This window comes from Orbicella franksi, chromosome 8 (genome assembly GCF_964199315.1).
Source record: "Orbicella franksi chromosome 8, jaOrbFran1.1, whole genome shotgun sequence".
Classification (NCBI taxonomy): Eukaryota; Metazoa; Cnidaria; class Anthozoa; order Scleractinia; family Merulinidae; genus Orbicella; species Orbicella franksi.
Genome location: NC_138152.1, coordinates 8,383,579 through 8,404,388, shown reverse-complemented (window position 1 = coordinate 8,404,388; position 20,810 = coordinate 8,383,579). Strand labels below are relative to the sequence as shown.

Genomic DNA, 20,810 nt, shown 5'->3' with positions numbered 1-20,810 from the left:
TTTTCTCTTTTCTCATTAGCTTTTTTTTTTTTTTTTTTTTTTTTTTGCAACTTGTCCTTGTGTTTAAACATTTGCTGACGGTTTGAATTATTTTACTTTACCATCCTGTAATAGTTTAATGTTTATGTTCAGTTGCAACCTCCAGACATTACTACTTTTTTGAGACGGCATCGAAAATCAAAAAGAAAAAGTCTTCATCCCATTGAATCGAAGATGTCGCTCGCGCAGACAAAAAAGAATGGAGTAAAGTGCAAAAAAAAAAAAAAAAAAAAAAATGGAGAAAAAGACAAGAAATTAACAACAACAACAAAAAACAAACGAGTTCGCTCGTTCAAGGGACAACTGTATTGCAGCCTGGTATAAAGACCACAGCATAAGTAAAGAACAAACACGTTTTCCGTATAAGTTGATTTAATTCGCGGAGTTTAAGACATTAACAAACTGTAACTTTATACCTTGGAGAAAACGCAATAATAAAAATCCACCTGTTATTAGCAATAACTTCTTTTATTAATACTTAAGTGCTTTGTTATGATATTTATTCATGATTTTATGCGTGTAAGAATTGCTTCTATTTTTTCTGGATAATCTAGAGAATGTAAACGATAATTACCTTCAAAGCAGAAAATTAAAAAATTATGTTCATGATTAAATTCAGATAATATATTTTGTAACAAGAGCATCACAAGTTATGTAGTAGACGTTTTTACAATATAACAAAACCTGCATCTCGATTATTTGCAGTGTGAACTCCATGTTTCCTACACTTCGAAGATTTTGAAAGATCTGTCCGCAAAGATCATACATAACGCAGAAATGATTGTCAGATTACCTACCTTGCCCACTTTATGAACGAAAAATGCGGCATCATCCTTTTTTAGGCGATATGACTATCCTAAAAACTAGACGGGAAATCTACAGATCCCTTTCTTCGATTTAGTGAGAATACAGCTGGTTTTAAGATTCCTTTCTCTTCGTCTCTATTTATGTGCTGACAGAGAATCATTTTTCAGAACGTAGCGACGCTATAAGATACATGCATGTAGCAGTTTGTCGTCCTGCGTTTTGTGAAGAACAATGCGTATCCAATCGTGTCAAAAGCGATTCTGTCGAATAAACCGTAAAGCGCTGTTACGATGAAAAATTGCTCAGTGTAACGTCCCTTGCAATAAACATGTCTCGCAACGTTTTCGTTCCAGCCACGCTGTATTAAGTGGAATCAAATTCTTCTTTTTAAAACGATTGCTGTAACGAAAACGTTGCGAGGCATGTTCAGGTGGTTGAACACAGTTTTTGATACCTGTGTTTCATTCACCTTTTTCTCTAAAACCCTTGATCTCTCGGTCGCCAAAACTGGCAGTAAGCAAGTTAACAACACAAACTTAAATTTTTTGATGGTTAAGTTGACGTATCTGCCGTTGCCATGGCAACACGAATAAAAATAAACAGGCCTTTAAAATCGGTTTTGTTTATTTGTAGAAAATCTAGTCCTTAGATTTTCTTTATAATTTGCATGCAACAAACTTGTAACGATTCTCACAAGTTAACACCATTTTGCTAATAATTTAACAGTGAGATCTTTAATTATCCCTTGTTGAAGGTTCACTGGAATATCTAGAGTTACCTTTGTTAAAGTTCAATTATTTTCGATACTCCAGTTACTTATTTCCTAAAGTATCTTCGTGTCAAATTTCGTGAAATTCTAATGAGTGGTTCTCGAGAGATAGGCGTATTTCTGAGAATGCAAATTTTCATTCAATCGCAATTTTTTCACTTACTACGCATGCGCTGCATTTAACTGGGTTCTTTCGGTAACAAAGAAAAAGCTGAGAATTGCGAGTTCTTTGCATCTTTACCTTTTCTAACATATATTTGCGATAAAAGACTAAAGCCATCAATACACTGCGTTCAATTATAGAGAAAAATAGCACAGATACTGCGGGTGTTGAGTAAATAAAATGATCGCTCTATTGACGGCATGTTTGTTTTTGCAATCCTTGTGCACACGCTGAATTGCATCAGCAAGAGCGCGCGCGAAAACTGTGTTCGGCCACCTTAAGTTCAGAGAGTGATATACTAAAGGACGTCCGCGCAACTTGCCTCATAGATCCACAACAAATTTACGAGACAAATCACAAATAAATTCCGGTAAAGTTATTCAAATGTTATTTCTGGAAAACTTAGCGATGCATCAAGAACTTGAAATCTCCATGAAAATGGATTTCTTTATCTCACAACCTGTTCCAGTATTTTGACATTGCAAGAACTATCCTTTAAGATAACGAAGAGTGCTAAATAAAGAAAGCTTCCACGAAAGACAAAGAAGAAAAAGTGACTGAACTGCAACTTTTAGAAGATTAGTTTCCTAAATTATCACAAAAGACTGTGATCTAAATCATAGTCATCACCATCATTCTCAAAAAGACAAAAACAAATTGAACCAAATAAGTACCTTTATATTTTTGCATAAGTCTTATCTTTCATGCCTTTCACGCATCGTCAATTAGTTTAAGGACCGAAATTGCCTTTGCAAACGAGACAGACAGGAGATAAAAATGTTACCCAAAAAATTAAGAATTGTTTCATGCTTACCGTGCGTATATCGAGTTATGGATGCACGCGGAAAGTTTGGAGAGCACGAGAGAAGCGTAAGAGTTGCGCGAGACGCACTCTAGCTTCTTGAGTGAGCAAGCGTTAAACAATCCAGTTGTACCTGAGAAAATTTTATCATGACAATTTTGCGCGATCTTTGGGAACTCTAACTGAATGAAAATATCGTCGGCTGTTCACAGACAAACCCAGGCAAACTCGGATTCTTGATAAAATTGGAATTTAAAAATGTCTGCTTTATGAAGAAAGGAGAATAGGAGTACCAGGAAGAAAACATAAACAACAAGAGGTTGAAGAGATCTCTTTAGTAGGACCCCGTTGATAACAGTACTTTGTACTGAAGGGTTATCCTGGGTAAATATTCGACTGGGATGCCAGCCCAGGCAAGTGGATGTTAGGATACACAAAGAAGGAGATTATAACACGCGATTTAAAGGCTAACAATTAAAATGTAAAAACAGTTTCAAACTCACCCTCTGCTTGCTTTGCACGAGGCATTATTGAAATCCATGAAAGAAAAACAACGAGTGCTGAAACATTCATTTTTACACCGCAACGAACGTCTTCATTTCTCATATCCTTTGGAAAGCGACAAGATAATATTAAGGTGGCACCAGCTGGCGATGTGTGATCGAAATAAAGCTTATTACAAATACAAGTCACTGTTTAATAAGAGATGGCGTGTTTTGTCTCTGTCATTCAGAGCTATTTCTTCTCATGTCAGTTTGACTCCTCCTATATACTTTTACTAAGACTTCCCGTTTAAATTACGCATTTATTATGTGAACGAAGAGTATTTCTTGTCAACTGCGCTTAATTAGAGAAAATGATTTCTTCTTGCACGCCTGGGTGAATGTTCTATTCCAATGAAAAAAACGTTTCAAACTTATGTTTTTAACGATCACTCAGTTAAAACCCTAGAATTTTCACGACATTTTCCGTGATCCCTATCTTTGTTTTAGTACTTTGTTGAGAATTTAAACATTGATTTCGTTGTTTTCCTCTTAATAAGTTTTTTGTTCAAGTTGGTTAGTGATACTGTTAGCCTGAATGTTGAATCTATATCTACATGAGGGCGTCATTGCGAATTCGACTGTCAGTATAACCCATTTGACCATCCGAGCGCGGTCCGCTCTAGCGTTCGTGGTTTTAAGAAAAACCCATATAAACCGTATATTTATTGGAAACTTAATAACTACCGATTATGACCCGACCTGTTTAAAACGGTAAAAATTTACCGTGTTTCGAAAATATGAATATGTTTACAATTAAAGCTTCACAAACCCATAAATTAAGGTATACGCCCACTGAATTTAGGTCGGAGAAAACGATTAACATGGCGTCCGTTTCTTCACACATTGACCTCAAAAACCGTGTCTCAGATTTTTGGCACTTGCGTTTGTTATTATTCTACAAGAGGATAAAGTTAGAAAAGGGAGAAAAATAGGACTGCTCGCGAAAAAAAGGCATAACTTTTTAATCAAAAGAATGATCAGAATTCGCAGACACAGTTTTGTCGGCGATCGTTCTGACAACATTCTCTCCGAATTTTAGCCAATTTGGTTCAGGGGCTGGCGACTTGGAACTCGAAATGCACGTACAACTCGTCTATTTTTTACTTTCGAGAATCAGAGAAAAAATAAAATTCGGCGGCATCCGAGCGTTATGAGATTATCACACCAAGGGAGACACCGCAGGGGGAATCAACTTTTTGTATAACAATAGGACTGTGACAGTTAAAAAGGAACAGGTACAAATTTCCGCGACGGTGCGCGGTAAATTATCTACCAGAGAATAAACCGCCTTTTTCATGTATGAAGTCAGAATTCCAAAGTTAGTAAACGTAAAATTATCTTTTTCTCCTTATATTAGCGTTCGAAATTTTACGTATCGGTTGACTAATCTTCAAAATTATGACCATGTCAGTTAACACGTCGAAGGCCCGTAGAAGGTCCCCGAGAAAATGCAAACGCACATAGGGAAACGCTGGAGCGGACGTCGTAAACGGGACTTCATTGACTGATGTTGATGCAAAGGCAAAGATGCTGGAAGAAATGATAATAGCTGGGTAAGAAAAAAAAAATGTTGCACTGCTGATTTTAATTTTGTACAATCGATCTGCCTTTCAACTTCGTCCACTTCTCTTCATCAATCTCCTCTGCTTCGACAGTTTCTTGCAACAGTATTTTAGCGCGCCTTACGCTCATTTCGGCTTCCTGGCTGGCTTCGTGATCGCGATCGTTGTCGAGTTCATCCAGCAATTTTTCTTGATTGTAAAACGACCCTTTGTCGCTATCCGCTAATTTAGCGGCCCACTCTTTGTCGAAAGTGATTTTCGCCTTCTTTGGCCTTCCTCTAGCCGATGAAAACGGGCCAAGATCGCTTTTTCTTCTTCGAAGACATCCGGCACTAATTGTGGCGCGCGAATCGTGTGTCTTGATGTCATGTGACTTCTAGCCTCGATAATTAGTTCATTTGACAGAACTTGTCAACTCTCAATTAAGTAATTAATATGCAAAAAATCTTTCTCGCGCAATAACTAGCGGCAGATATAATATTTTTTCGTGGAGTTTTTTTTTGTCTTAAAGATTACCTTAAGATTTATCCAACCACTTAAAAAAGTAAAATTATGCAAAATGGCAAATTTTCCCCTCACTGATACCTTAATGTATTCCTCAGTTTTGTTAACGTTTTGACAAAAGGAAGGGTATCGCAGCCCTGCATGCGATTGTTGTAAATTAAAAGGAGCTCAATTAAACACCATTCAAGTAACTGAATTTAAATTTATGCTTAGGCAAACAGATTGTCCGCCTCTAATTTTGCCATACTCGAAAAAAAAAATATCATCAAGTGTCAAGTTACGCTTGCAAATGTAAATATGACAAACTTAAGTTTTTAATATGACAAACTTTATCTTTCCAAAGGCGTTTTAGTTTGTTTTTCGAGAAAGAAAAAATAATTGTCTCTCTCGTAATAATAAAATGCTAATTCCTATAGCTGGTTTTCACATGACGTCACTAAAATTCAAACTACAAAACTATTGACCTTCCTGAGATTTTACTTTAATGAGGTATAAGAGCAGCTGAAAACTAATATTCAAACAAATTTTCGCTCCAAATAGGTTCTTGGATTTGTGATTCACTGCGCTTGAATTTCTAAGCTTTTGCGTGACTTGGCATTTACATGACGGCCTAGAGAGCTGTCATGATGGTTAAAAAAAGTGACCTATTTAGGGGAATTTGGTTATCTGAACAGTTTATGTTTTAGAAAAAGTGTCATTTTAATGTTTTACAGTTCCTCGAGGGATAAATTCAGGCTTTTGTAGCAAAACTCAGTGACAGATGTTTCTGTTGGTTTGCGGCCGCCATGTTGGTGCCCATACGGATGGGCGCCAACATGGCGTCTCCATACAAATCTCTATAAATTTGGGTAAAAAATTTCTCCGCATATCTTCCATAAGAAAAATTGCTGTGACCAGAATCTTGGCGAGAGTCTTTGGATATCTACCTTTTTTCATTTCTCAGATTCTGGACTTTATCTATTGAACAGTTTTGATTTTTATTTTGATCTATTTTGAATTACGTGACACTGAAAACCAGCAATATGTTATTATGACACTCTTGGTTTCAGAAGGGACCGAAGGGTAAACTGTTCTAGACGCAAACCAACAACAGACGACCACACGTATAATTTGCGAGTTAAAAGTGTTTAGAAACGCTTGGTAAGCACGCACTGAAAGGTAATTTAATTTACGGTCGGCGCGGAGTGAGCGACGGTTAGCGAGCATCACGGACATGCGCAGAATATTGACGGAAATCATTTGTTGTTTCCGGTAACCATGGCAATCTGTCATGGTTGTCCTTGTTAAGGGTCTGTCTTCTCGACAACGCTCGTATGTATACTAAACAATAAGTCTGTTCTGGGGTTTTTCTCGGAAGACCAGTCGAAAACATTGCATCACTAGTATACCTTTATGTGTCGAAAAATTGAACAAATTCGAACTGAAATTTGTTTCTTAAAGCATCCAAGTATTGTACTAACAAAATCTGCGCTGGACTGAATGGAAAAAGGCCGGGGGAACTCTTAATGAATTCTTTTTTTGGTTCGTTGTAGCCGCTAGCAACGGTGCAATTAGCAAAACGTTTATTTTGGTTTGTTCTATTTGTGAAGGTAATTGAGATGTGCGCAGCACTTACAACATGACTGCGAAAAAGTCTCTCCACATAAAACTGAAATTCTGCGGAAAAATATAGACACATGTCCTCCAAGCTCTGCAAGCGACTACTTTAAACGAATTTCATTTAAGTTTAACATTCTGAAACGTGCACATGAGTTTTTAACTAACATATATTTACAGAATTATGGCGCTCCTGTCTGTATGAAACAACTGTTTAAACTGTCGAGTTTACAGTTTGTACTTTTAATTCAGTCAATCGAATCATGTATTTATGTACGCAGATCACAAGCTTTTCCATCCAAATCTCTCAAGATAGACTTTTTACATTTAACTTCAGTCGTTAGCAACAGACTGGAAGAATGTAAACTCTCTGCCGTATTTTTTTTTATGAGTTTAGCCCTGACGACAAGTTAATGTTGAAACCAAACCATGATTAAGTGGCATGTTTTGATTCCCCAACAGAAACACCTTACCCAATCCTTTTCGAGTTACCATGTTACGTTCCATCCAGACTCCTGGCACATTTAAAAAATAAAACAGTATTTTGCCTATTTACTGAGTTAGGATTTCGAGTTGGATTTCGAGTTGGATTTTCGAGTTGGATTTTCGAGTTGGATTTTCGAGTTGGATTTTCGAGTTGGATTTTCGAGTTAGGATTTTTTTGGCGGGATTTTTTTTTTTTTTTGGCGAGGTTTCCAATAAATTTTCAGTAGTTTTACTCAACGTACTTTGTCATCGTCTTGAGGTCTTTTCAAGATGGAGGAGAACGAGGATGGCAGATCGGTACAGGCAATCTTGTTTAATCTATCCTAGTATTGCATTCGTAGCTGTATTTTGGAGTGCAAACAATAGTTGACACTTCAAAGTTCACGGGATGTGGATTCTTTGAATACTTTGCTGTGGAACGGACGTGGTCTGAACCCGGGGGGGGGGGGGGAGGGCACTGCCATATATGGCCTATATAGGTATGTGCCGCTGTGAAGGGTATGGTTTTCAAGCAGTTTACTCTAGGATAGGGTATATAAATCAGAACGTTTGGGTCTAGAATAGGGTATCATTTTTCAAAAAACTAACTGGTTGGTTGAAGATTTTATCTAGAGTAAGGAAACTAGGAATTGCCACTTCAAAAACATAAAAAAATCAAATCGGCAAGTTTCAACTTATGCAGATCAGCCTCAACAGTGTCGATAGATAGGGGGATTTGGGAGTTTACTCTAGTATAGGTGAGCAAAATTCAGCTGAACTAACTCTGGTATAGGCCAAGAGTTCCAGGGTCCCAGCGGCACATCCCCACCCAGAAATTCCCAAAGTACCCCCCCCCCCGGGGGTCTGAACATGTGCTTTCAATGAGCAGATGACATCAACGACTTAAAATGTAGAAACCAGAGCAGTTATTGGGGGGGGGGGGGGGGAAGACTAGGAAAGCACTGTAAAGCAGCTTTGGAGCCATTTGTTGATCTACAAAATGTGGTGGAATGATAGGATTCATGTATTTGTTTTTTGTCTAATTCTTGACACGAATTCTAAATTTGCACCACCAGAGTAGATATGACAAGGAAAATCATCTTCTAGATCTTACCTTCGATTTACGCCCGGAGCATGGTAGTGGCCAAGAGAAATGACTTCATGTAAGACTCAATGTCTTGCCTCTTGCTTCAAGTATGTTTTATTTAACAAATAAAGAAGCCTAAGCCGTGTATTGCACTGATAAAACACGACGGGCATTTGACAACACGAGGGAAATGTAGAAAACACCAGCCGCAAGCCAGTGTTTTCTACATTTCTCGAATCTTCTCAAATGTCCTAGGTCAGTTTTATCACCGTGTAATACACGACTTAAGCTTCTTCATTTGTTTTATATTATAGGCCTGAAACAATAAAACACCCTTTTTCTTTGTCTTATTTAAGAAATAGAAAACATGTACCGTATTTCTATCGAGTTTTAGTATAAATCTACTAGTGCTCTCTCACGAATGCTGCTCTCTGATTGGCTTCGATACTCAATATCTATTCTGTGATAAATAGTGAGTGGCGTAGTAGCGTGCCCTTGTTAACAAAATGACGCCGCTTCTTGTCGTGTCTGTGAAGAGGATTTAGATAAAGTTTTGAATGACTAGTAGAGTTATAGTAAAATAATTAGATTACTCGCTCTAGATTTCTATGCCTGATAGTTCATGAGGGCGCATCACGCCATAGAAATCTCGAGCTCGTAATCTAATTGTTTAATAGAAACACGATTGTTAACCAATCAGCGCGCGTATTTTCTTAGGACTGTTTTCTAAACTATGATAAAACATGGTTATTTGACCAATCAGAGCGCGCGCAGGGTTCTTTCTATATTATAAATAGTAATGTCGCAGAATAAAAAGGTAAAACACTAACCCCACGCCTACAGGAGTTCTTTTGTTTACTGCATTGGATTGGAAATCTACGAGACGGTTTACGGACAAACTAGCCGATTCGTTGCAGCTGGATTACTAGTAACCATATCGAAAAGACCGACTCTACATCCTTACTCGAAAATCCAACTCGAAATCCAACTCGAAAATCCAACTCGAAAATTCAACTCGAAAATCCAACTCGAAATCCAACTCGAAAATCCAACTCGAAATCCAACTCGAACATCCAACTCGAAATCTAACTCGAAATCCTAACTCAAAAATTCAACTCGAAATCGTAACTCGAAAATCCAACTCGAAATCTAGCTCGAAATCCTAACTCGAAAATCCGACTCGAAAATCCAACTCGAGATCCAACTGGAAATCCTAACTGGAAAATCCAACTCGAAAATCCAATTCGAAATCCAGTTCGAAATTCTAACTCGGAAGTTAATTTGTCACATTCGGAAATGACCTATTGTGTTTGTGTGTTAGTAATCTGATTAAGAGAAAAATTAGAAACTGCTTTAGTTTTTTCCACCAGAATTTGACGAAAGCGGCACTTTTTCCGGCTGCCAAATTTACCGGCATCATTGTTTTCCTCTGTCATGAAAATGATTTGGACCAATAATTTATTTCGCTACGAATTAAAAGATAATTATTTAGTAAGCTTTTAAATCCTTTCTGCTGTGTGGAATACCCTTTTACGAATAAAATTACATAAAGACGTTACTTTCCGAAGAGATTGACAATAATTTAATAAGCATTTTTTAAAATCTTATTTTTAAGATTCACAGGTTATTCTACCTATTTGCTACCGAATGAAAAGTAATGGTTGTGAAATTTACTGGATACTAAAAATACTGACTGATAAATGCACAGAAACTGTGGACCAAAAACCAAGGCCAAGTCAAGATATGACACTGGCAAAACTTAGCACTGAGGAAGGGCTAGACCCGAAACGTCCAGATATGTCAAGGATTGAATGCTAATGAGATTCAAATTCCTTATGATAAGCATCACAAAGTGTCCTCATTGGTAAAAAGTTACCAGAACACACTCAATTCTGTCAAATATGGAGTAATATGAATATGTCAAATGACCCTGTCAAATATGAAGTACTAATTAAACCATACTTGCGCTCAATCCTGGACATAAGTGGAAACGTCTGTTGCATAATTGACTTTTTTGGCACTGTTTTATCACTATCTGCATTGTCATCACTGGCCTGTTTAAAGCACGCATGCCGATACATGCAGCACTTTTAATGTACCATTTTTCAATAAATGTATCTACTTCAACCTTCGGTCATAATTTACTTTTATAAGAAAAGCTGTTAGTAACGGTAGGTAGAAGCCGCTGTACCACTGAAGTGGTAAATATAGAAAGAACCGCAGTTTCTCACTTCAATGTTGGTGGATCGCCAACATCAGTTTAAATGCCAGTAAAAGCAACAACAGTCAACTTGAACCAAGGTCAAGGTAAAAACTCGCCTTTTTCAATCATGCATACGTGTTGGTATTTAAAATACCTTCAGATAGAAAGGAAGTAAAAATGAAATTTTACTCAAGGTTTATTCATCCAGATATGCATCTTTTTCAAAACCTGGAGTTCATCAAGATCTGAGAGAAGCAATTAGTCACTGCCACAGTAGCGGTACTGACAGCCCGGTGTACCACTGAAGTGGTAAACATAGAAAGAGCCGCAGTTTCTCACTTCAATGTTGGTGGACCGCCAACAACAGTTTGAAAGCCAGTGAAAGCAAACCTGCCTGGTGACTTTGCTATCAGCCACTGTAGGATGTCCACCATTTAACCAGCCGGCTGCGTGAGTCGCACACCTGCTTTCAGGTGGACATGAAGTTGGCATTCTAGTTCCCGCAGCTCCTTGGAAACGATACCAGCCATTGAGGTTGCTGTCACACAAAGGGGAATTACTGACGTACGTGGTTTTCCGGTCACCGTTAGTCAGACTTGAGTAGCTTGGACATTCTGCAGCTAGAACCAAAATTTGAAGATTGTTGAATCAGTTGATGAAGTTTGAAATTAAAGTTTGTACACTTATAAAGTTTTAAATATCTCATCAGTCAAAGGTAGAAAATATATACTCCCGAATTTTACAAACCAGATAAACCGTATGCATTAATAGAATGATGTTTGAACAAGAAACCGGATCTTAAGTTAGAGCTGTAACATTGAAATAAACCATTCTTGTAACTCGTACAGGTAGCAGGTTTGGAATCAATGCACTTTGAAATCAAGAGAAACTGTTCACGGGTTTTCAATTATTAGTATTAGTTGTAGTTGTAGTCTGTCCACAGCCACTCCTTGTTTTTTTCTTCGTAAAAACTGAGCGCGCGTGGCAAGCGCTCGAGATTGGTTCCCTCTTGTTCAATTCCCACCTCTTTTCTTTTGCTTACGGCTTCCATGAGTTAGAGCTGAAAAAGAACGTCTGTGTACGGAGTACTTCACTGACTTTTTCATTAATATGGAATTGTTTCTTATAGTTATTACTCATGGAAAAAATAATAGTAGTAGTTTCTGATATAATCCAGAAGCTGGTCTACCAGCCCAGCGAGAGAAGCCTATTACCCCCTCCTTCCCACCAATAAACAGGTTCCTAGTTTGTTAACAGAGTGTAGCCGGGTATAGGTAACTTAATGATCTTTATTTATTTTTTCTTTTCTTCTTTACATCGTAGGAGAGAGCGTAACCTGCTGTTCAAGTGCATAAACTACATTCATGATACCATTTACATTGTCATTTACATTTAGCGATTTTGACACTGAGAGGGTTCTAGTCCTTTCGGAAGACTGCTACCTTTACAATATGCTAACAACTCAGAAACTAGGGTCATTGCTTTTTTTCGGAGTCGTTACTTTCGGAACTTAATTAACCTCGCAGTGTTTCTTTATTTTTAAATATATGTGTCAATAACACTTATTTCAGTCAATAAGAATTCACTAAGTAAGGTTTGTTCTCTGAGCTACCCGTTTCTTAGACATGAAATGATCCGTTAGTCTGGCTCTGAATTATCCTGCATGCACTAGAACTTATAATGTTTAGCTCAGTATCTGTACTAGTCCTCACATTATTTGAGCAATAACCTTGAAGATTGGAAAGGGAGATACCGACCCCAAGCACAAATTGACTTCTTACGAGCTGAGAGGCAAAACAGATGTAACAATTCGAACCAAACAGATCTGATATTTATTTTTTAGATTGCCCATTTTTCGAAACTAACGCTCTACACTGTATTGATGTAATGTAAATATTTTTCGACGAAACTGAATCCTTCTCAGATGTCTATGCATGTCTACGCACAGTTTGATTCTATTAAAATGGAACGGTCAACATGAGCCCTTAATCGAAAGAAGCGATAGGAAAAGGCTGATAAACCGAAAGTAGAACGCTGAGAAAAATAAGTTGTTCCAGCATACATTGCGCACATTTAACTGAATAGCCGGGTGAATATACCGGAGCTTGTTTCATTAGCCGGCGTTTTGTTGAATGAAGGATTCAACGAAAGGTGGCCACACAGTAGATTCAAAAAGGAAAATGTTCTTTTAACTTTCGACGGTACATATAACTGAGTTAGTCACTTATATACAAAAAAGTACTAGTTCTTTCTGGTATAATTCAGAAGCTGGGACACCAGCCCTGTGTAAAGAACCTATTACCCCCTCCCCTCCATGAAGAAACCAGTGTTCTTTCTTTCTCGTGGAGTCAAGGAAGGCTGCAGTGTCAGCATGTTGTAGCCGTAAATACGTTGTTTAAATGTTGTATTTCCTTGACTACATTGTAGGACCTAGCGTAATTTTCCGTTGATGTGTAATCGCATTCATGATATCATTTACAGTCTGTGGTAAAGCATCCATTCAAGGATTTAGGGAGGGAGGGAAGGAGGCAAGGAGGCAAGGAGGCAAGGAGGCAAGGAGGCAAGGAGGCAAGGAGGGAAGGAGGGAAGGAGGGAAGGAGGGAAGGAGGGAAGGAGGGAAGGAGGGAAGGAGGGAAGGAGGGAAGGAGGGAGGGAGGAAAGGAGGAAAGGAGGAAAGGAGGGAAGGAGGAAAGGAGGCAAGGAGGGAAGGAGGCAAGGAGGGAAGGAGGCAAGGAGGGAAGGAGGGAAGCAGGGAAGGAGGGAAGGAGGGAAGGAGGGAAGGAGGGAAGGAGGGAAGGAGGGAAGGAGGGAAGGAGGGAAGGAGGGAAGGAGGGAAGGAGGGAAGGAGGGAAGGAGGGAAGGAGGGAAGGAGGGAAGGAGGGAAGGAGGGAAGGAGGGAAGGAGGGAAGGAGGGAAGGAGGGAAGGAGGGAAGGAGGGAAGGAGGGAAGGAGGGAAGGAGGGAAGGAGGGAAGGAGGGAAGGAGGGAAGGAGGGAAGGAGGGAAGGAGGGAAGGAGGGAAGGAGGGAAGGAGGGAAGGAGGGAAGGAGGGAAGGAGGGAAAGAGGGAAGGAGGGAAGCAGGGAAGGAGGGAAGGAAGGAAGGCAAGAAGGAAGGAAGGAAGGAAGGAAGGAAGGAAGGAAGGAAGGAAGGAAGGAAAGAAGGAGGAAAGGAAGGAAGGAAGGATGGAGTTAAACTTGCATCCATACCTACAACTTTGATTTTCCAAGTTGAAAATGAAACTGAAAACAGTGGACACAAGATGACGACTGTTCTGAAATAATCAGATCATTTCATAGACACTAACCTGTTTGACACCGTGTTCCAATGAATCCCGGCACACAGCTGCACGTGAAGCCATTCACTTGGTCGGTGCAGGTTCCACCGTTCAGACATGGGTTGCTAGCGCACTCATCGATATCTGATTCGAAATGAAAATAACAATAAAAACGAATAATAAACACGTCATTTCATATTGTATCAAAAGGTCTTGTTAAGCGTAATATAAATTCTCCACGTTTAAAAATGCCGTAATTGCAGTCAAGCATGAAAATAGTATTATTATTACTATCATAGTACATATAATATTATTATTATTGATATTGTGTGTGTTTGTTGCGTGTGTGTGTGCCCTTGCATATTTTTTTTCTTATTTTCTTTTCTTATTTGACCCAAATAAATGATCACTTTAAATCACTAACGATGGCTTCCCTGTTTTATTAGCCCATAATGGTTTTTTTCGGCAGCTATAGAATCGTTTTATTTTAACTTATTTTTGTCCATATAGTTTCTAATTTCTAGCCAAATACAAATAAAGTTGTGGTTGTAGCAAGAATTAAAAATTGTTGACAATGACAAAAACCTTTTTGTGTGAACGTTTTCGTTAAAACTGCTAAAACCTTCTCCAGCATAAATGGCTTACGAATGTAAATGACTGCTTTATAAGAGCCGCGTGAAACATCACTTGAATTGCCCAAGGCCTTGTAAGTGTCAGGAATGCAAATGTGCTCATTAATGGCATTCGGTTCGCGAATTGAGTGCCATGCTTTTAAAAATAATGGTTTTGACCATTAAGAACAGCGGTCACTGAATAATCTTGACATCGTCAAGGTCCTCTAACTTTCTTTCCCTTCACTTTTTAGTGTCATAACTTAAAAATCCCTTCCCCGCCCTGTCCAAAAACACTAGACACAAGGACTAATTCATAAATGTGTGGAGAGTTAAGTAAAGGAAGGAGGGAAGAAAGGAAGGAGGGAAGGAGGGACGCACGGAAGGAGGGAAGGACGGAAGGAGGAAAAAAGGGAAGGAGGCAAGGAGGCAAGGAGGCAAGGAGGCAAGGAGGCAAGGAGGCAAGGAGGCAAGGAGGCAAGGAGGCAAGGAGGCAAGGAGGCAAGGAGGCAAGGAGGCAAGGAGGCAAGGAGGCAAGGAGGCAAGGAGGCAAGGAGGCAAGGAGGGAAGGAGGGAAGAAGGGGAGGAGGGAAGGAGGGAAGGAGGGAAGGAGGGAAGCAGGGAAGCAGGGAAGGAGGGAAGGAGGGAAGGAGGGAAGGAGGGAAGGAGGGAAGGAGGGAAGGAGGGAAGGAGGGAAGGAGGGAAGGAGGGAAGGAGGGAAGGAGGGAAGAAGGGGAGGAGGGAAGGAGGGAAGGAGGGAAGGAGGGAAGGAGGGAAGGAGGGAAGGAGGGAAGGAGGGAAGGAGGCAAGGAGGCAAGGAGGGAAGGAGGGAAGGAGGGAAGGAGGGAAGGAGGGAAGGAGGCAAGGAGGGAAGGAGAGAAGGAGAGAAGGCGAAAAGGGGGGAAGGGTGAAAAGGGGGAAGGGGGGAAGGGGGAAGGGGGTAGAGGGGAAAGGGGAATGGGGGGACGGAGGGAAGGAGGGAAGGAAACAAGGCAAGAAGAAAGGAAGGAAGGAAGGAAGAAAGGAAGTAAGGAAGTAAGGAAGGATCGTTTCCCAAAATTTCTGTTCCCTATCACGTTTTGATCTGTAAGTATCAAAATACTTACAGTAAAAATGAAAGGTAAGTTGATGAAGTGAATCTTACTCTGTTGTTGGCGTGTATACTGGGTATGGCGTATACTACGGATATGGCCAGAGTTGATTAACAAATTTACTCAAACCCGCTATATACGCTTAAACCGGTATATACGCCAACAACAGAGAAAGATCATTGCAACAACTCAGTAGCATGCAGTAGGCACATTTCACTCTGTACATGGCGTGTTTACCGGGTTTAGCGTATAAAGCGTATATGAGATGAATTAATTAACATCAACTACTACTACTACTACTACTACTACTACTACTACTACTACTACTACTACTACTAATACTACTACTACTACTACTACTAATAATAATAATAATAATTAATTTTATTTATTATTATTATTATTAGTAGTAGTAGTAGTAGTAGTAGTAGTTGTTGATGTTAATTAATTCATCTCATATACGCTTTATACGCTAAACCCGGTAAACACGCCACGTACAGAGTGAAATGTGCCTACTGCATGCTAATGAGTTGTTGCAATGATCTTTCTCTGTTGTTGGCGTATATACCGGTTTAAGCGTATATAACGGGTTTGAGTAAATTTGTTAATCAACTCTGGCCATATCCGTAGTATACGCCATACCCAGTATACACGCCAACAACAGAGTAAGATTCACCTCATCAACTTATTATTGTTCATCACATCACATACGCATGAATACATTTGTTTAACTTTATCAGCTTTTTTCCGTTATTATTTTCAAAAGGAACTAACCACAAGAAATTTGTCAGAAATATCAAAGTTATTGATAGGTTACATAACGCTTATGTAATCTTTTCTTCATCAAATGTATTAAAGCATTAACTTGTTTTGGAGATTTGTATTGTGGAGTGTTTAGGTGAAAGCCATTATTTGTTTTTGAGCTCAACGAAAGAATTTAGAGAAAAAGAATATTGCAAAGCTATTGGTGGTGATCAAATGGAGTTCTCAATCTTTCACCTGTGATTTGCTCTGCTATTCTCTCCGGCGGGTTTGAGAATGAAAATTTGTTCATGTTTGTGACGGAACAGTATTTAAGGGTAGTCAGAACTTCAAACGGCTCAGTTCATGCTCATGTTCATGTGGCAAGATGAGCAAACCTTGCTCTCAGTTAAATAGCAAGGCAATAAGAGATAAGGCGGAGTGCGAGATAGTTGCGAGGGTTGAAAAGCTGTGTTCGGTTGTTGCTTTTAAGTGCGTTTGGCGGGTTAGCGACGCCGAAATAGAAAGAGCATGGAACTGGATATGCGAGAAACGCGACGAATGCGATTTAACCTTGTCAAAATTGGCGGAAATTTGCTTCTTTTTTTCGGCGATAAGTACGTCAACATTGGACAGCAAGAAGCGAAAAAGGCCACAATTGCAGGAGACCAGAGAGAGTGACGAATCGAATGACGAATCGCCCGTCAATGCGTCCCAGCTTTCATCGCCGGGAAAGCAAACATTCCCAGCCATATCTTACTGGGTGGCTTGCCAAACAAACAATGGCTCGGTCATTAATGCACTTAGAATCCAAAGAGCTGTCGCAAGTTGCGGTTTGGAATATTATGCATCAAGGGCGTCACGAAAGAAAAACTGCTGTCATAACCTGAATCAGCTGTGTCAAGTGTTTAAGGACCACAAAAACCTCTGCTTAATGCAACTAGTGGAGTCATCGTACCAGCATTGCCTCGGGTGAGTAGATTAATTTGACCAATTTATATTCTTTGAATTTCTGTTAAATTGCACGCTAATGAAAGTCAATATATAATAAACAAACATAAATAGTCAGAAAGGTAAAAAATGCTATTCATCATTGAAAAATCAAAGTAATCATGCTTCATTGCCCGGTGAAAAGAGACTGTTATTCGATTATCGATAATTGATCAATTTTTATCTTCTCATTTTCAAAACATCGCGAGTTTGATTTCAGCAGTTCACTTTCACAAAGTAATACCAGGGAGATATTGCATTGCCTTACGTAAGCAAAACCTTTTGTTTTGATTGGCAGGGCTCTGCAAGAGGAGCTTCATGGTGACTTCCACGAAGAATCCCAAGAGTCAGCGCCGACGGAAAATGTCGTTCGCCTTCGTGTCGTTCTTGAGAGTTTTCAAACGATGATGGCAGCATCCGTTTCGGAATTACGCCGAGCTGGTCTCGTGTTAGACACCTTTGGATTTGATAACAACCTGCAAAGTACATCGCAGACAGCACTACCAGATCCGCCGCACAAACCCCTATCCTGTCCAGTAACAGTCCTGTGCAACGATATACAAATTGTGATGAAAAAGCTGCAGTATGCTGTGTATCGCGGCGAGGTGTACAAACTGGCGGCCAAATCGCAGTTCACGTTCCAGTATCTGTGTACCATGAAAACGTTCCTCCACAGCCTAATGGGAAACGAAGCGTTCAAAGACCGTCTGGTCCAGCATATTCAACGTGTTCTGCCCATACTAAGCGAGCCAGAAAGCTCTTTCATACGCCAAATTAAGATTGACAGAGACCTGATCGAAGTACAAGACGGGTGGTTTTGGAGCTTTTCCTCTGGGTCGTTCGTCCAAGGGATTATCTCAGAATCTCAGGTGAGAAGAATACACTGGACTGTTTTAACATTTAAATAAGAAGATACAATCAAATTTTCAAACCCAATCTTTACGATCTGTAGCACTGTCTGATGTGCTTTTGTTTTGGCTCTTTTCAACAGAAGGGTCTCACAACTCCACGCGCGTTTGTGGACTACGACCGACTCAAGGACCCGGAGCCAAGATATTTTGAGGCAATCCTAAGGAACAGCCTAACAGAAGATGAAATTCGGCAGTTTTGTGCAGATTTCCTGGCGTTGTTCCGTCCCAAAGAACACAAACAGCCTGTGCTGTGTGCTATTGGCTCAGCTGACAGCGGAAAGACCAGCCTCTTCTCACCTGTTTTTCAGATCATTCCCCTAAGCCGAATTGCTCGCGTCACGAAGCAAAAGAGTTTCAACAAGGCTATGATCGACAACCTGACAGAGGTTATCTTCCTAGACGAGGCATATGCCACCCTGCTCGACATAGATGACTGGAAAATCATATGTCAAGGGGGCTTCACGTCGCACGACGCGAAGTGGAAAAAGGCTCAAGGTTTCCATTGCACTGCGACCATGTACATAACTTGCCAGGTGGAAATGGATTTTGGTGCAGCTCACAATCAAGCTATGGACAAACGCCTGCGCAAGTACCACTTCAAGAGTCTTCCTCGTGTCGAACCTGAAGCAAACAAGTGGCTGAGGAAACATGCTATGGATTGCATTGTCTGGGCGCACAATATCGTAGGAGACAGCCCGAGCAGTCAGGCCAGTACAATGCCCACTGTGCACGAAAGTGGTATGCCTGAGGAGGAGTTGCGCAACATTTTGAGCGTTTCTTTAATAGACGAAGAAGTCGACGAAACCGCCCAGGGCGATTGTAGACGAGAACAGAGTTGCGGCCTTCTGACAGAACCGCAATCCCGAGAAGAAAGCTCTGAAGAGGACGCCATTGAAGATGTCGGCGATTCCGATGAAGACGAGACCCTGACGACCTTGAAAGCTAGGCTGGCACAATGCTCACCTGGCTCTCTACGTCACCGCCAACTGAGCCACATGTTAGAAAGTCATCTCGCTGAAAAGGAAAGGCTGAAAAGGGTTGAAGAAAGGTGCTATAAGAAGAGGTAACACTTCTTACAAACGAGGGGAGTGTCGGTGGAGCACGTGTCGTTGCTCCCGCACGACCATAACGAGCCGCTGCCCACACCGATTCGAAGGGACCTCGCTGCCTTTCAAGAAGATCAGGAACAGGAAAGGATCAGAACAGCATTTGGGAAGCCGTGGCTTTTAGCTATGGAGAAGGAAATGGCTGAGCAAAGCGAAAGAATGGAAGATCCAAGAGACGAAGAAGAACGAAGAGTGATGCAAAGTCTCCTGGAAATCAATTGCGAAAAACTGCGCTGTTATCACGAGCGTCATGGAACGCTGAAACTACCGGCTGCCCTGGCAGAACGCAAGAGGCTCTGCCTTAGCAACGAGCTGGTAGACCGTTCTTGCGTGAATTTCATACGAGACCTGTTCTCTTCCAATTGCATCAAAAACCAGTTTGCTCATAGTTTCGCCCAGTTTGCCATGCTGACCTCCATTTCTGGTGACGAGAACGAAATCACACTGGGGCTTAAGCAACGGTCTAACGTTCGAGATGTAGCCGTTAAGAACGTGCATGTTTGCGTCGGTCAGAATCAAAGAATCGAAGCCATATTTTCCAGCCGTCTTGAACGTTTTCTGATCGATAAATCTACCGTTTTCCTTAGCTGTGGCAATCATGTCCACCGTCAAATATTGGTACGTCATGGGCCGCGATCCCTTCACCTTGATGAACAGATACATGGCTACAAATTTTGTGGCAAATGTTAGGTCTGAGGGGTTCACTTGGGCTGGACTGGTTTTGCACATTTTCACGGTATTTTCGTAACGCGGCAGATGAAATTTCACCACCTCCAATAACTCCTCCATTGTTGCCCAGTGCCCACTTGCTTCCAGAGTCTCGATGTCTAAATCTTGTGTCCACTGCAATCTCATCATCTTTGCAACTGTTTTTCGGGCTCTCTTGAGGTACAACTCTGTCGTAGAGAACTTTCTTAGAACTGCTTCTGATGCGCCATGAAGTTTTTTGAAGTCGATCAATTCAGAAATAGCATCTATGTAGCCCAAACGCCCACCATGACCGAGCTTACATTCATCTTGTAAGTAGTCGATAAATTTAAACAACAGATTTGGAGAACACAAACTAAAGTCGACCACTTCAAACGTTAACTCCTCTTCATCTTCACAGCAAAATCTAAGAAACTTGAAGCACCTTGTCACTATCTGTTGAGCGGCACGATCTTTCTTACAACCGCCAGCACTTCCTGTCAACCATTTCGTGAATACTTCGCCAATGTTACATGATAATGGAAATGAAGAAAGTAACTTCACGTTGTGCTTTGTGGTCTCGCTTGTCTCATCTTCATTTCTTCCAATCGTCAGCGACTTTGTTACTTTTTTAGAATCGGGCCTTTCGTCAAAATAAAAGAACCAACTGTGTTTAGTGCTAACGTGTTTTCTACAGCCTCTCTGACTTTGAAATCCATCATGTTCACACTCTTGTATCGGGCAATTGTAAAAGCTGTCTGCTTCATCCTTTTCCAAGTGAAGCCGCTTTGGTTTGGGTGATGCTCCTTGGACATCTGACCAATTGACTTTGCACTTCTTGCTCATTTTTTCCCTTT

At 40.4% G+C, this 20,810-nt stretch overlaps 3 protein-coding genes across 3 annotated transcripts in view; 1 reads left to right on the top strand and 2 right to left on the bottom strand.

Moving 5' to 3' along the window:
* LOC145495493 (uncharacterized) overlaps window positions 1–20,810 on the bottom strand; it is a 58,256-nt gene that overhangs the window by 14,837 nt on the left and 22,609 nt on the right. The gene's annotated exons all lie outside the window — the stretch shown is intronic.
* LOC145495522 (uncharacterized) overlaps window positions 1–20,810 on the bottom strand; it is a 59,435-nt gene that overhangs the window by 34,044 nt on the left and 4,581 nt on the right. The gene's annotated exons all lie outside the window — the stretch shown is intronic.
* On the top strand, window positions 16,112–19,227 carry LOC145495629 (uncharacterized). The gene is made up of 4 exons (XM_081475254.1): window positions 16,112–17,231; window positions 17,367–17,386; window positions 17,523–18,118; window positions 18,241–19,227. The coding sequence occupies exons 1-4, from the start codon at window positions 16,648–16,650 to the stop codon at window positions 19,225–19,227; spliced, it is 2,187 nt and encodes a 728-aa protein (XP_081331380.1). The 5' UTR covers window positions 16,112–16,647.